The sequence below is a fragment of the Enhydra lutris genome, unplaced genomic scaffold (genome assembly GCF_002288905.1).
Source record: "Enhydra lutris kenyoni isolate GAN:26980312 unplaced genomic scaffold, ASM228890v2 scaffoldscaffold99, whole genome shotgun sequence".
In the NCBI taxonomy this organism is placed as follows: Eukaryota; Metazoa; Chordata; class Mammalia; order Carnivora; family Mustelidae; genus Enhydra; species Enhydra lutris.
In genome coordinates, this window is record NW_019154183.1 from 57,615 (window position 1) to 73,223 (window position 15,609).

The 15,609-nt window shown below is 36.4% G+C and overlaps 1 protein-coding gene across 1 annotated transcript in view; it reads left to right on the forward strand.

Moving 5' to 3' along the window:
* Positions 1-15,609, forward strand: part of LOC111139305 (ankyrin repeat domain 26) — a 131,311-nt gene that overhangs the window by 57,604 nt on the left and 58,098 nt on the right. Inside the window, exons 25-28 of the mRNA XM_022491551.1 lie at positions 6,882-7,049; positions 8,513-8,546; positions 9,240-9,381; positions 14,363-14,576. Coding sequence (XP_022347259.1) covers positions 6,882-7,049; positions 8,513-8,546; positions 9,240-9,381; positions 14,363-14,576 — 558 coding nt within the window. The remainder of the gene's footprint in view (positions 1-6,881; positions 7,050-8,512; positions 8,547-9,239; positions 9,382-14,362; positions 14,577-15,609) is intronic.

Below are 15,609 nucleotides of genomic sequence, written 5' to 3' on the forward strand. Positions count from 1 at the left end.
ACTAAAATAGTTATCTGTTTAACAGTTTTAAAACAATCATTGCTAGCTTTGTTTTTGTTTTCAGTGCTCTTAGGGGCTCGTGTTCAATTCCTAAATTAATAATCTCTTGTGGGAAATTTAGTCTTTTTGTGAGTTTATGTAGCTATATGCTAATAATATTCTCTTGCATGCATTTAGTCCATGAAAAAGTAATTATAATTTTGTATTAGTAAATCTAGCTTTTTATATTAGGATAAAATAGTAAGCTAAAAGTATACAAAAGTTACCAAATCATTTTCTTTAAGAAAATTAAAAAGAAATTATTTGTGAGAGAGAGAGTATGAGCAGGAGGGAGGGGCAAAGGGAGAGGGGGAAGCTCAGTGGGGAGCCTGATTTGGGGTTCAATCCCAGGACCTGGAGATCATGACCTGAGCTGAAGGCAGACCTTATCCGACTAAGCCACCCAGGCACCCCCAAATAATTTTATTTTCAAACAAAATTAATCACATTATTGCTATTTTTGACATGTGAGTATTGTTGAATTTTGTCCAGATTTTTTGAGGTACAATTGACAGATAACTGTGTAAGGTATACCTGTATTACTTTAATACACTTTTATATTGTAAAATGATAATAGTGTTAATAACTCTATCACCTCACATAATTATCATTTCTTTTTTAGCAACTTTTAGCAACTTTCAAATATATAGCAGTATTATTAACTGTAATCACCATTCTGTACATTAGATCCTCAGATCTTACTAATCTTGTAACAGGAAGTTTGTACCCTTTAGCCAATATCTACCCATTTCCCTCAGCTTCCTACCCCTGGCAACCACAAATCTATAAATGTGTTTTTTTAAAGATTCCATGTGTAAGTCAGATCATAGAGTATTTATCTTTTTGCGCGACTTCCTTCACTTAGCTTAATTCCCTCAAGGTTCATTCATGTTGTCGCAGATGGCAGGGTTTCCCTCTTTTTTTGTGTGGCTAAAAATATTCCATTGTAAATATATACCACATTTTAAAATCAATGGATCCACTGATGGGCACATAGGTTGTTTCCGTGTCTTGGCTGTTGTAAATAATGCTGCAGTAAATGTGGAGCCACAGATACCTCTTTGAGTTACTGATTCATTTCTGTCAGAATGTTCCCAGAAATGGGATTACTGGATATTCTGATAGTTCTATTTTTTAGTTTTTTGAGGAACCTCCACATGGTTTTGCATAGTGGCTGTACCAGTTTACAGTCCTGTAACAGTGTGTAAGGATTCCCTTTTCTGTACATCTTTGCCAGTGGTATCTCTTCCCTTTTTGATGTAAGCCATTTTAACAGGTGTGAGGTGATAGATATATCATTATGGTTTTGATGTGCATTTCCCTGATGAATAGTGATGTCAAGCCCATTTTTTGGTCCTGTTGGCCATTTGAATATCTTCTGAGGAAAGCTGTCTATTAAGATGCCTTGCCCAGTTTTTAACTGAATTGTTTTTTTGCTGTTGAATTGTATGAATTTCTTATACACTTTACATATTAACCTTTTTCAGATGGTGTGGTTTATACATATTTTCATCCATTCTGTAGGTTGCTTTTTCATTATGTTTCTTGTTTCTGCTTTGTTTTTTAGATTTTATTTAAATTCAACTTAGTTAACATATATTGTATTATTAGTTTCAGGGGTAGACTTTAGTGATTCATCACTTGCATGTAACACCCAGTGCTCATCACAAGTGCCCTCCCTAATGCCCACCACACAGTTAGACCATCTTCCTGCCCACCTCCCCTCCAGCAACCCTGTTTCTTTCCTCTAGTTAAGAGTCCCTTACGGTTTGCTTCCGTCTCTGTTTTTATCTTATTTTTTCCTTTCCTTCCCCTATATATACAACGTAAATGGAACTAGAGTGTTGCTCATTTCTTTTGCCGTGCAGAAACATTGCTTGTTCCATTGTTTTTGCTTTTGTTGCTTGTACTTTTGATGTCACATCCAAAATCATTGCCAACATCAATGTCAGGGAGATTTCCCCCTGTTTTCTTGTAGGAGTTTTATGGTTTAAGGTTATATATTTAAGTCTTTAACCCAGTTTTGGTTAATTTTTGTGAGTGGTGTAAGTTAGTGGTCCGGTTTCATTCTCTGCATGTGAATATCCAGTTTTCTCAGGATCACTTATTGAAGAGATTATCTTTTTTTCCTTGAGTGTGCTCAGCTCCCTCATCAAATTTTAGTTGACTAGATCCATGGGTTTATTGTCCGGTTCTTGATTCTGTTTCTTTGGGTTTTGTGTTTTTTGTTTTTTGTTTTTTTTTTATGAATGGTCATCCTATTTTGATTACTATACCTTTGTAACAGTTTGAAAACAGGAAGTGTGATGCTTCCAGCTTTGTTCTTTCCCAGGATTGATTTGCTCATTTAGGGTGTTTTTTGTTCCATGTAAATTTAAGGATTCTTTTTCCTATTTCTCTGAAAAATGTCACTGGAATTTTGATAGGGATTGCGTTAAATCTACAGATGGCTTTGAGTCATGAGATATTTAGTGTTGATTTTTCTAATCCGTAAATATTGAGATATCTTCCTATTTGTGTGTCTGATGTTTCTTTTATCAAAGTCTCATAGTTTTTAGTGTACATATCTTTCACCTCGTTGGTTAAATTTATTCCTAAGTATTTTGTTCTTTTTGATGCTTTTGTGAATGGCATTTTTAAATTTCTTTTTCAGATTTTTTTGGTTAATGTATAGAAATGTAACGGATTTGTATATGTGGATTTTTTGTATGTTTCATCTTTGCTAGTTCTAACAGCTTTTTGGTGGTGTCTTCAGGATTTTCTATATGTAAGATCATATCCTCTGCAGACAAAGACAGTTTGATTTCTTCTTTTCTGATCTGGATGCCTTTCATTTCTTTATCTAGTCTGATGTTGAATATGAGTGGTAAAGTGGGCACCTTTGTCTTATTCTTGAACTTAGAGGAAAAACTTTCAGTGTTTTGCCACTGAGTATGATGTTAGCTGTGGGTTTTTCATATGTGGCCTTAATTATGTTCAGGTATGATACTTTGGTATCCACTTTACTGAGAGTGTTTATCATGAAAAGATGTTGAATTTTGTCAAATGTTTTTTCTGCATATATTGAGATGTTCATATAATTTTTTTTCATTCTGTTAATGTGTATCAAACTTACTGATTTGATTTGATTTCTGTAGGATAACTTTGCTTAGTAAAGTGTTCTTGGTTGGCAGTTCTTTTCTCTCAGCATTTTTTTTAAAGATTTGATTTATTTATTTGACAAAGAGAAAGAGATCACAAGTAGGCAGAACAGCAGGCCTAGAGAGAGGGGGAAGGAGGGCTCCCCACTGAGCAGAGAGCCTGATGTGGGGCTCAATCCCAGGACCCTGAGATCATGACCTGAGTTGAAGGCATAGGCCCAGCCCACTGAGCCACCCAGACATCCCTCTCTCAGCATTTTGAATATACAATCCCATTCTTCTCCTGGCATGTAAGGTTTCTGCTAAGAAATTGCTAATAGCCTTATGAGGGTTCACTTGTAGGTGACAAGCTTCTTTTCTCTTGCTGCTTTTATGATTCTCTCTTTGATTTTTATTTTCAACAGTTTTATTATAATGTGTTTTGGAGAAAATCTCTTTAAGTTGAATTTGTTTGATGACTGAGCTTCATAAACTTGGATTCCAAATGTTTCTCCAAGTTTGAGAGTTCTCACCCATGACTTCTTTAAGCCTTATGTCTTTTTCTCCCTCTCTCCTCCTTCCAGAACTGCAGTAATTTACACGTTGTTTCTTTTAGTGGTATTCCGTAATCCCATAGGGTTTTCTCACTCTTTTTCTTTCTTTTTTCTTTGTTCTCCACTGATTGGATAATTTTAAAGTTTTAAAATTTAAAAACTTTAAATTCACAGTAGTTTTTTTGGGTGCATTTTCATCTCAATGATTTCTTTTCTTTTCTCTCTCTTTTTTAAAAGATTTTATTTTTATTTGTTTGACACAGAGAGAAGGATCACAAGTAGGCAGAGAGGCAGGCAGAGAGAGAGGAGGAAGCAGGGAGCCTGATGCCGGGCTGGATCCAAGGACCCTGAAATCATGATGGGAGCTGAAGGCAGACGCTTAACCAACTGAGCCACCGAGGTGCCCCCTGTCAGTGATTTCTATTGCTTTTTTTCATTTCATTCACTGTATTATTCAGTTCCAGAATTTTTTAGTTCTTTTTTTAACTATTTCCAGCTCTTTTTAAAAATACATATTTTATTTATTCATTTGAGAGAGAAAGCGAAAGAGATCAGGTTGGGGGAGAGACAAAGAGAGGGAGAGAGAATGTCAAGCAGACCTGGGGCTCGATCCCACAACCCTGAGGTCATGACCTGAGCTAAAACCAAGAGTCAGACACTTAACTGACTGAGCCACCCAGGTGCCCTTCCAAATCTTTATTAAACTTCTCATTTTGTTCATCTAGTATTTTTCTCATTTTATTGAACTGGCTTTTTTTTTTTTTTGAAAGATTTTATTTGTTTGTTTATTTATTTATTTTAGAGAGAGCATGTATGTGAGCCGGACGAGTAGCAGAGGGAGAGGGACATGCAGACTCTGCACCGAGCATAAGCCCGATGCAGGGGTGGATCTCATGACCTTGCGATCATGACCTGAAACAAAATCAAAGGTCAGGCGCTTAACAGACTGAGCCACCCAGGCATCCCTGAATTGGCTTTTTGTGTTTTCTTGTAGCTCACTGAGTTTCCTTAAAACTGCTATTTTGAACTCCTTTTTTGGATAAACTATTGATCTTCATGTGTTTGAGATCAATTACTGGAAGATTATTGTGATCATTTCATGGTATCATATTTCCTTGACTTTTTATATTCTTTGAAGTTTTGCATTGCTGTCTTTGCATTTGAAGTAGTCTTTAATGACTACCTTTTCGGTGTGTCCAAACCCGATTTTTTTTGGTTTTTGGTTTTTGGTTTTTTTTTGCTCTGGTGGTGTGCTGGAACTTTACTGTAGGAAATCTGGTTTTCCAAAAAGGCTCTCTCTTCAATGGGTGATTATCTAAGACAGTGTTTTCCAGGGGCTCCTAGATGTGGTTGAGAGGAAGGGGCTGGAGCCAGTGTATGGACTATTGCTGAGTCCATAGCTGGGACTGTGGTGAGTGTGCCTGTTATCTGATGCATGCGTAGACAAGAGTTTTCCTAGGTCCCTTGTTTATGGTGCTTGGTTCCACAGCTCCTACAAAGAGGTCCACAGCCATTTTGTCACCACAAAGACATTGTATTGTAATTGTATATTTATCTGACTTTGAAGCAAGGGATGTGTGTTTTCTTATATATGGTTGGACTTGATAACTGTTCTGTGAACTAATAAGTGAATTGAGATGGGTAGCAGAATTTTACAAAAAAATTTTTTTTATTCTTTACCAGTAAAATTATTAGAAAACATTGGCTTTTTAAAAAATTTTTTAAATTTTTAAAAATATTTTTTAAAATTTAATTTTTTCCCAGTGCTCCAAGATTCATTGTTTATGGACCACACCCAGTGCTCCAAGCAATACATGCTCTCCTTAATATCCACCACCAGGCTCAACCAACACCCCACCCCCACCCCTCCAAAATCTTCAGTTTGTTTCTCAGAATCCACTGCTCTCATGGTTTGTCCCCGCTCCGATTTCCTCCAACTCATTTTTCCTCTCCATCTCCCAATGTCCTCCATGTTATTCCTTATGCTCCACAAGTAAGTGAAACCATATGATAATTGACCCTCTCTGCTTGACTTATTTCACTCAGCATAATCTCCTCCAGTCCTGTCCATGGTGATACAAACGTTGGGTATTCACCCTTTTTGATGGAGGTGTAATATTCCATTTGTCTGTTGAAGGGCATCTTGGCTCTTTCCACAGTTTGGCGATTGTGGCCATTGCTGCTATGAACATTGGAGTACAGATGGCCCTTCTTTTCACTACATCTGTATTTTTGGGGTAAATACCCAGTAGTGCAATTGTAGGGTCATAGGGAAGCTCTATTTTTAATTTCTTAAGGAATCTCCACACTGTTCTCCAAATTGCCTGCACCAACTTGCATTCCCACCAACAGTGTAACAGGGTTCCTCTTTCTCCATATCTTCTCCAACACTTATTGTTTACTGTCTTGTTGATTTTGGCCCTTTTAACTGGTATAAGGTGGTATCTCAATGTGGTTTTGGCTTGAATCTCCCTGATGGCTAGTGATGATGAACATTTTTCATGTGTCTGTTAGCCATTTGTATGTCTTCTTTGGAGAAGTGTCTGTTCATGTCTTCTGCCCATTTTTTGATGTGATTATCTGTTTTGTGTGTTAAGTTTGAGGAGTTCTTTATAGATCTTGGAAATCAGCCCTTTATCTGTAGTGTCATTTGTGAATATCTTCTCCCAATCCGTGGGTTGGCTCTTTGTTTTGCTGACTGTTTCCTTTTATGTGCGGAAGTTTTGATCTTGATGAAGTCTCATTTTTGGTGAAATGATGAAGTTCATTTTTGCTTTTGTTTCCTTTGCCTTTGGAGACCTGTCTTGAAAGAAGTTGCTGTGGCCGATGTCGAAGAGGTTACTGCCTATGTTCTCCTCTAGGATTTTGATAGATTCCTGCCTCACATTCAGGTCTTTTATCCATTTTGAGTTTATCTTTGTGTATGGTACAAGAGAATGGTTGAGTATTTATTTGAGAGAGAGAGAGAGAGAAAGAGAGAGCAGGAGAGGGGGAAAGGTCAGAGGGAGAAGCAGACTCCCCGTGGAGCTGGGAGATTGCTTTGGGACTTGATCCTGGGACTCCGGGATCATGACCTGAGCCAAAGGCAGTGACTTAACCAACTGAGCCACCCAGGCACCCGAAAACATTGGCTTTTTAATGGATATTTTAACTGGATTTTTAAAAATAGTGATCCTGCTTTGGATACAAAGGAATTAAGGAAAGGGGAAAAAGAAAAACAAACATCAAAAGAATCTGTGATTACACCAAGGTTTGAGAAAGCCCCTTCTCTAACTTCTCGTCCACTACGAATGAATGATGACAGCACTTCAAGTGGAATGGATCAGGATGAAGGAAGGTAAAATCTACAAATTCTTTATTTCCCTCTGAAGGAATTTTAACAGTGATTACTTTTTATGGAAATAAAATGCTGTAGTGTAGGTACAGGCGAAGACAAGAAATACTCAAGTATATCAGACACACTGCTTGAAAGGTTAAGATGAGGACAAGTGACTTTGACAGGGAGCAGTTTCAACAGTCACCGTGGATGCTGGACTGTAATGAATAAGTATAAAGAACTCCTTAGAGAATTTTTTTTAAGGTTTTATTTATTTATTTGACAGATGGAGATCACAAGTAGGCAGAGAAGCAGGCAGAGAGAGAGGAGGGGAAGCAGGCTCCCTGCTGAGCAGAGAGCCCAATGCGGGGCTCGATCCCAGGACCCTGGGATCATGACCTGAGCTGAAAGCAGAGGCTGTAACCCACTGAGCCACCCAGGTGCCCCCATTCCTTGATAATTTTAGATATTCAGTGCCTTTGACAGTATCATGAATAGCTATGGTTTTATTAGGGACTTTGAAGTGTCTGCTTATATTAACTTAATATTTGTTTAGATTCTGGGGGAAGGGGAAAGATTTTATTTATAATTGAAAAATAAACTATTAATCTTTCATAGATTATTACTTTTGTTTTATAAAGTTCTAAATTACAAAAGCCATGATTCCTGTGCCAACAGTGTTGTTGACACATATATAGTGTGCTCACTAAGTGTATGTTCGTGAATAAACAGTTGAATGAATATATGAATGCCCATTGATCAACTTCTTTAGAAGAAGCAAATCTTTAGTTGTTTGAAAGTAGATTATCAATATTGTCTATGTATGAAGTCTTTTTATTTAAAAAAATATGGTTAACATTCTTGAATTATTATTTACAATTATAGCTAAAATGGAATACTAATAGATTCATTTGCTATCAAATACTTAAAAAACACTTAAATATTACTTTCATCACATACTGTAAAACACGTGTTTTGAAGGCACATTTCCTGAATTTGAATTCTGGGTCTACTCCTGACCACCTGCACCAGCTTTGAGAAGTTACTTTTTTCTGTGCCTCATTTTCTTCCTGTGTAAAATACCTAATATAATTATCTACGTATATAAGATTGTTGTGAGGCTTAAAATACCTTTAAAACATTTAAAGTTTTCATAATAATGCATACTATTTACACAGTAGATCCTCAGAACACTAATATCATGATTATTAAAAAAGGATTTCTTTCATATAAGAACTTAACTTGCACTTTCCAAATAGTTTTTAGAGCCAGTAAAAGCTTGTTTTTATTGAAAATGACAACAAAAAATGTGGTATATTTCTTCATATCAAATAATGCAAGTAACATGATTTTCCTTTGCTTTTTGTCAGTTTGATCTAAATTTAATGCTTTGTTAAGATTATTAATAATATAGATATGATTTAGATATTCTTTGTATTTTAAGTATTTAATATTTGCCTGAAAAGAATTGTTTTTTTTTTTAGACCTGCAAAGAAAACATCTAGTGAAGAGGAAGAGGTAAAATATATATATATATATATATATATATATATGTATACATATATATATATATACACACACACACACACAAATTTTATTTCATTTATTAATTTTTAAATTTTTATTTTATTATGGTTTTTTAAGCATCAGCAGGTAATTATTTTATTTATTTATTTATTTTTATTTTATTTATTTATTTTTTTTAAGATTTTATTTATTTATTTGACAGATCACAAGTAGGCAGAGAGGCAGGCAGAAGGAGAGGCAGGCGGAAGCAGGCTTCCCGCTGAGCAGAGAGCCTGATGTGGGGCTTGATCCCAGGACCCTGAGATCATGACCTGAGCCGAAGGCAGAGGCTTTAAACCACTGAGCCACCCAGGCGCCCCATTTTTATTTCTTTTCAGCGTAACAGTATTCATTGTTTTTGCACCACAAATCATGTTTATCAGAAATATTATTCCATGGTAAAAAATTACTTTAGGAAAGGTATAGTGAAAAAAGAGAACATCTGCCTTTGTTGTACAGACATTTACTTTGAAAAAGTTGTTCAGAAACACTAGTTATTGATAAAGGTCATTTTGATAAAAATCAGTCCTTTTGAAAGTACCTTTTTTTTGCTCTTATAAAATACAGGTATTTATCATCTCTCTACACTTAGTATATTTTATCAATATTTAGGGGACATTTTGAAGTAGTATTATTTATTTGTAGGTCAAAAAGCAAATTCCTTGTATGGATGACCTTGATGACTTAACTCCGTCATCTGAAACAATTTCGGAGGGTTTCCACATGCCTTGCTCTAATTATATGACTTGCATGTCGCTAATTGAACAACATGGCATGGATTGTAAAGGTAAGACCATTGTGTAAATATGAAGCCTTTGTATGTACATTACTATAGTAATATGTGCACTTCTTGTCTAGTGCTGTGCCATACAACACTGATGTGTTATAGAGCTACTCATCTCAGAAATACATTTTATATGAAGATAGAGAAATGTTGAATACTCTTAGCCAAAGAGCTGTAATTTCCACTATACTTTTCATCATGGGAATGGCACACCTGATGTGTGTTAACTCTCCTCTTCTGTGCCTTCACCCAAGGTCAGGTTACCACTATATTTGTCCTAGAATACTGAAACAACCTCAGGACTGTTTTCCCTGTCATTCCACCTCCCAGAATCTTGGTCTACAGTGCCACCATAGTTACCATATATTTTTAAACATTTATATTTCATCACGTGACCCCCTTGCTTAAAGCTTAGCTATTACTTCTCATCGTTCTGGGCTGAAAGACCACAGTTCTCAGCCTCATCTTGGGCTGTTTCATATCCTTTCCGTGTCTCAGCTGTTTTAGATATTTTTCCTTACAATAGAGCTCTTTTCCCCTCAACAGCTTAAGTTAGGACAACTGCACATGTATGAAGTGTATAATTTGATAGTTTTGACATATATATATGCATATGAAACCGTAACTGTAATTCAGGCAGGTAATAACCCTTAAGTCTCGTGTCTCTTTGTATTCCCTCATTATGAAACTGCCGAATGGTTTTCTAAAGTAGTTGCACCATTTTCAATTGCCACCAGCAATGTCTGAGAGTTCTGATTTCTCCCTATATATTCATGAACACTTAGTATTGTCAGTTTTTTAAATCTTAGATGTTCCGATGGGTCTGTAGTATATGTATCATTATGGTTTTAATATACATTTTGCTAATAACTTATATGTTGAGCATATCTTCGTGGGCTTATTTGCCATCTGTATATCTTCTTTGAACTGTCCAAATCCTTTGTCATTTTAAAAATTAGGTTTTCTTACCTGTTGAGTTTTGAGAATTCTTTGTATATTCTAGATATAGTTCCTTTATCACCTGTTTTTTTTTTTTGCAAAGATTTTCTCCCTGTCTGTGACTTTTCATTCTCTCAACAGTATCTTTTGAAGAGCCGTTTTTCTTTTTGATGAAGTCCAGTTTATACCTTTGTTCTTTTATGGATTTTTGTTTTTGGTGTTCCTATCTGAGAAATCTTTGCCTAGCACAAGGTCAGAGGTTTTCTCTCCTGCTTTCTTTTAGAAGTTTTGCAGTTGAATAACAAGGTTTTATAGTTTTAGGTCTTACATTTAGATCTGTGATCCGTGAGATCCAGTTTGTATTCGTTTTTTTTTTTTTTAAGATTTATTTAATTTATTTATTTGACAGAGAGAGAGAGCATGAGAAGGGGGAATGGCAGGCTGAGGGAGAGGGAGAACCAGGCTCCCTGCTGAGCAGAGAGCTGGACACAGGGCTCGATCCCAGGACCCATGGATCATGACCTGAGCCGAAGGCAGCCACTTAACTGACTGAGCCATGCAAGCGCCCCCATTTTGAATTCTTTTTAAATTTATGATACAGGGTATGGGTCCAGGTTTATTCTTGAAGTTGGTAAGTTTACTTATTAGTTTTAGTAGCTTTTTAAAACATTCTGTCAAATTTTTCTATATAACCAAAGTTTATCAAACTTTTTTTTAACTACTATTTTACTGATTTCTTAAGGTGGAGCCAAAGGTCATCAGTTTGAGGCTTTTCTTTTTTAGTACATACATTCAGTGCTTTAAGTGTTCATGTGAGTGCTGCTACTGCAGGATTCCAGCAATTCTTATGTGTTATATGTTCATTTCCATTCAGTTCAGAATATTTTCTAATTTCTTTGTCTTTACTTCTTTGACCCAGGGGTTATTTAAAGATTTTATTTATTTGAGAGAGAGAGGGAGAGAGCACGAGCATGAGCTGGGGTGAAGCAGACTCCCCTCAAGCAGGGAACCCAGTGTGGGGCTTGATCCCAGGACCCTGAGATCATGACCTGAGCCGAAGGCAGACACATAACCGACTGAGCCACCCAGGCTCCCTGACCCAGGGTTTATTTAGATGTGTGTTAACTAGTTTGCAAATATTTGAGTATTCACCAGAGATATTTTTATTCTTGATTTCTAATTTGATTTCTTTGTGGTCACAAAACACACTCTTACGACTTCAGTTCTTTTGACTTACTCCTTTTATTATCATTTATTTTATGACCCAGAATATCGTCTCTCTCGGTAAGTGTTCCATGGATGCTTGAGAAGAACGGTGGTGTTCAAGTCTACTATGTACTTGCTGATTTTCTGCCTACTGAAATCTCAGACTATAATTGTGAATTTGCTTGTTCCTCTGAAGTTCTGTCAATTTTTACTTTATGTATTTTGAACCTATTAATACATGCATAAACATTTAGGTTTATTATGCTTCCTTTGGTTGACCTTTTTATCATTATTAAATGAACTTATTTATTGCTGCTAATGTTTTTTGCTTTGAAATCTATTTTGTCTGGTATTAATGTAACCACTCAGGCTCAGCTTTCTTTTGCCAAGTGTTAGTGAGGTCTATCATATTTCTGACCTCTTAACACATTTGTAGTTTTTACAGTTAACGTGCATTTTTTATAGGTGGCAGATAGCTGGGTCTTTCTTTTTTATCCATTTTGACAGTCTGCCTTTTCATTGAGGCTTTTAGAACATTTTCATTTAATGTGATTATTGATGTAGTTGATTTGAATCTGTCATGTTGTTTGACTTCAATTTGTCCTTTCCGATCTTCATTCCATTCTCTTCTTTTTCTGATTTCTTTTAGATTAATCAAGTAATTTTTATGATTTAGTTTTATTTATGTGTGTATATGTATGTATGTATTTTGCTTACTAGCTATAACTCTTTAGTTTTGCTATTTTGGTGATTAGAGCCTAAAGTATATGACTTAAGCATCATAGTCCTCCATCTAGTAATGTTATAACACATCATATGTCGTTTAAGAAAATTAGAAAGGTTTACTTCCTTTTCTTCACTCCTAGCCAGATCCTTCTGGATCTGTGGGTTTATAGTTTTCATTAAGTTTAGAAAGGTTTTGGCCATTTTTTCATTTCTTTTTTTAAAGATTTTATTCATTTATTTGAGAGAGAGAAGGAGGGAGAGAGAGAGTGCACGAGCCGGGGGGGAGGGGCAGAAGGAGAGGGAGAAACAGACTCCCCTCTAATGGGGGAGTCCAATACCGGTCTTGATCCTAGGACCCTGAGATCATGAAATCATGACCTGAGCTGAAGGCAGACGCCGATTGACAAATCCACTCAGGTGCCCCCGTCATGTTTTCTTCGAATATTTTTTTCTAGTTCCTTTCCTCTACCTCTTTGGGAAATTGTATATTAGCTTCTCACAGTTTTCAGATGTCAAGTTTCAGTCTTTTATTTTGAGCTGTCTAATATGTGTTTATTCCAATCCAGTGTGTTTTTCATGTCTGACATAATTTACATCTGTGTAAGTGCTATTTGGTTTTTTAAAAATTAGCTTCTATGCCTCCACTTACCTTTTTATGCTTTCTTTGGAATTCTAGCTAAGTTAATGACAAACAGTTTGATCCTTTCCCGTCCTGCTCTTATGAATTGTTAGGTGAATCCAGAGTAGTGTTCAGCCTAGAGCTCATAATTCCCCACTGCTGAGCACAACCTACTTACTCTATTCATTGTGCTGCGGGTTATGAGTGTTTCCAGCATGGCTAATGGGGATAGATACTGCCCCTGGTGCCATGTGAGCTCCAGACAGGGTGTCCTCTGCTCTTTCCAGACGGATCTTTCCCCTGGTCACAGGAGATTTCCTTACGGGCGTGCATTGGTTATTACTCTTCTGATCTCCGGGGTTCGTTCTTTGTTCTGCTTTCTCCTCGCCAGTGCTTTGACCTCTGATCTCATCTGTCTTGGTTTCACCAGACTCCGTTTCATCACCTCAACTCAGGGAGTCTGGTGGAGTCTGTCTCAGTTTCTTCCCCTGTGTCATGGCCTGGAAATTGTCCCAAGGCAGTGAGCTCAGGTATGTGTTAGGCTAACTTCTTGTGTTTTCAGGGATCATTGTCCTTCATTGCCTGAATTCCTTTTTCTTGAAAATGATTTTAACGTGTATTTTACCTGTTTTTGTTTGGCTTTTTTCAGGTAGGAAGATAAATCAGTACCTGTTACTCCGTCTTGGCCAGAAGCAGATTGCAGTAGAGCTTTGGCACATTAATCCTCTCCCTCCTCCTTTGCTCACGTGCTTCCCGCTCCTCCTTCATTTCTCAGCATAGTTCCTCAGGGAAATCTTCCCTTCTTACCATAGATCAAGTTATGTTCTGTGATCATAGAACTCTTTTATTATAGGAACTATCTGAATTTCTAATTGTGTTCTCCTTCACTAGACTTTAAGCTGAATAAAAGCCAGAGATCTGTAGAGCTTAGTGTAATATCTTTTGCTTTTTAAAAAATTTTATTTATTTAAGAGACAGAGTGCATAAGCGTGGGGAGGGGCAGGGATGGGGGGAGAAGCAGACTCCCCACTGAGTAGGGAGCCCAATGTAGAGCTTGATCCCAGGACCCTGAGATCATGACCTGAGCTGAAGGCAGATGCTTAACCAACTGAGACACCCAGGCATCCCAATAATATATTTTATATTGAAATCATTCAATATATATTTGTTTAATGTATGAATGAGTGAATGTGAAAGCATACAGTCCTTTATATGCCAAAAGTACTCATATATTTTATTTCTTTTTTTATATTTAATTAATTTATTTGAGAACGAGCATGACTGGGGGTATGGGAAAGAACAGAGGGTGGGGGGAGGAAGAGTGGAAAGAATCTCAAGCAGACTCCATGCTGAGTGGAGCCCAGTGCAGGGCTCGATCCAACGACTCTGGGATTATGTATGACCTGAGCTGAAACCAAGAGTCAGATGCTTAACCAGCTGAGCCACCCCAGTGCCCTATATATTTTATTTGTTTTTGTGTTTTCTCTGATGTAGATTCTGTCAGTTTATTGAAAATCCAGAATGCGGTTCTTTCATATAGAAGATTAATAGAACTTAAAAAATATCACTGTGGACAACTTAAAAGAAAAAATAAAAAAATGGAAAATAAGGCTAAGGGACTACAAAAGGAGCTATCAGAAAAAAAAGAAATGATATCGAAGTTGGAGCTTCAAAAAGTAGAATGGGAGCAAGAACTCTGCAGTTTGAGGTATGATATCTTGGTTTTAAGGAAATACTTGAACTATTTACCTTTTTTTTTTTTTTTTAAATAGGCTCCACACCCAGTATATGTGGGGCTCGAATTCAAGAGTGAGATCAAGAGTCGCATGCTCTACCAGTTGAGCCAGCCAGGCACCCCTTGAATTATTTACTTTTCTCTACAGATGCGTAGAAGTTTTGAAATTGCTAACTTACCTTCTGAGATTTTATAGGGAAGAAAACGTCTTTAGTATTGTGAAGTATGAGATTCTTCATAATAATACAGCAAGTTCTTAACAGTGAATACTTTTAATAATTTAATGAATATTCCAAATCATAATTTTAATGACCATATAGAAATCCACCATGTGGAAACCTCATTATTTAACAAATTGAATTTTGGATTTTCCCCCCCATTTTCTATACTTTAATAAACGCTTTAAGGAATGTCTTTTATATAAATCTGTTTCTACATTTCTGGTTACTTGGAATAAATTCTTCAATGTAGTGTTGTTTACTTAAAGTATAAAAATTTTAAAGAAGGTCTTTGATCCTATTTTTAAATTGTTCTGAAGGAATTTTATATTAATTTATATGCCCATCAACAGTATAAAATGGCCATTTTTCTCAAGACAAAAATTTTTAAAAACTAGTTTTAAACATACACAGTGATTAAAAGGTAAAGTAGAAAATGATTACAGCTAAATTTTTTCAGCATCTCTCTTTTATGTTGATGAAATTAATTCAAAATATGCTGCAAGCACATATTACTCTTTATTATTTACTTAATATAGATCCTGTGTTGTTATAAAAGGGGTTTTCAAATGATTTATTAAATGGATAGTAGGGGAAACAAATAATACATTATATGTTAATTAAAAAAAAGAAAACGGATCAGGGGCACCTGGATGGCTCAGTTGGTTAAGTATCTGCCTTTGGTTCATGTCATGATCCCAGGGTGCTGGAACTGAGTCCCCCATTGGGCTTCTTGCTCAGTGGGGAGCCTGCTTTTCCCTCTCCCTCTGACTGCTACTCCACCTTTT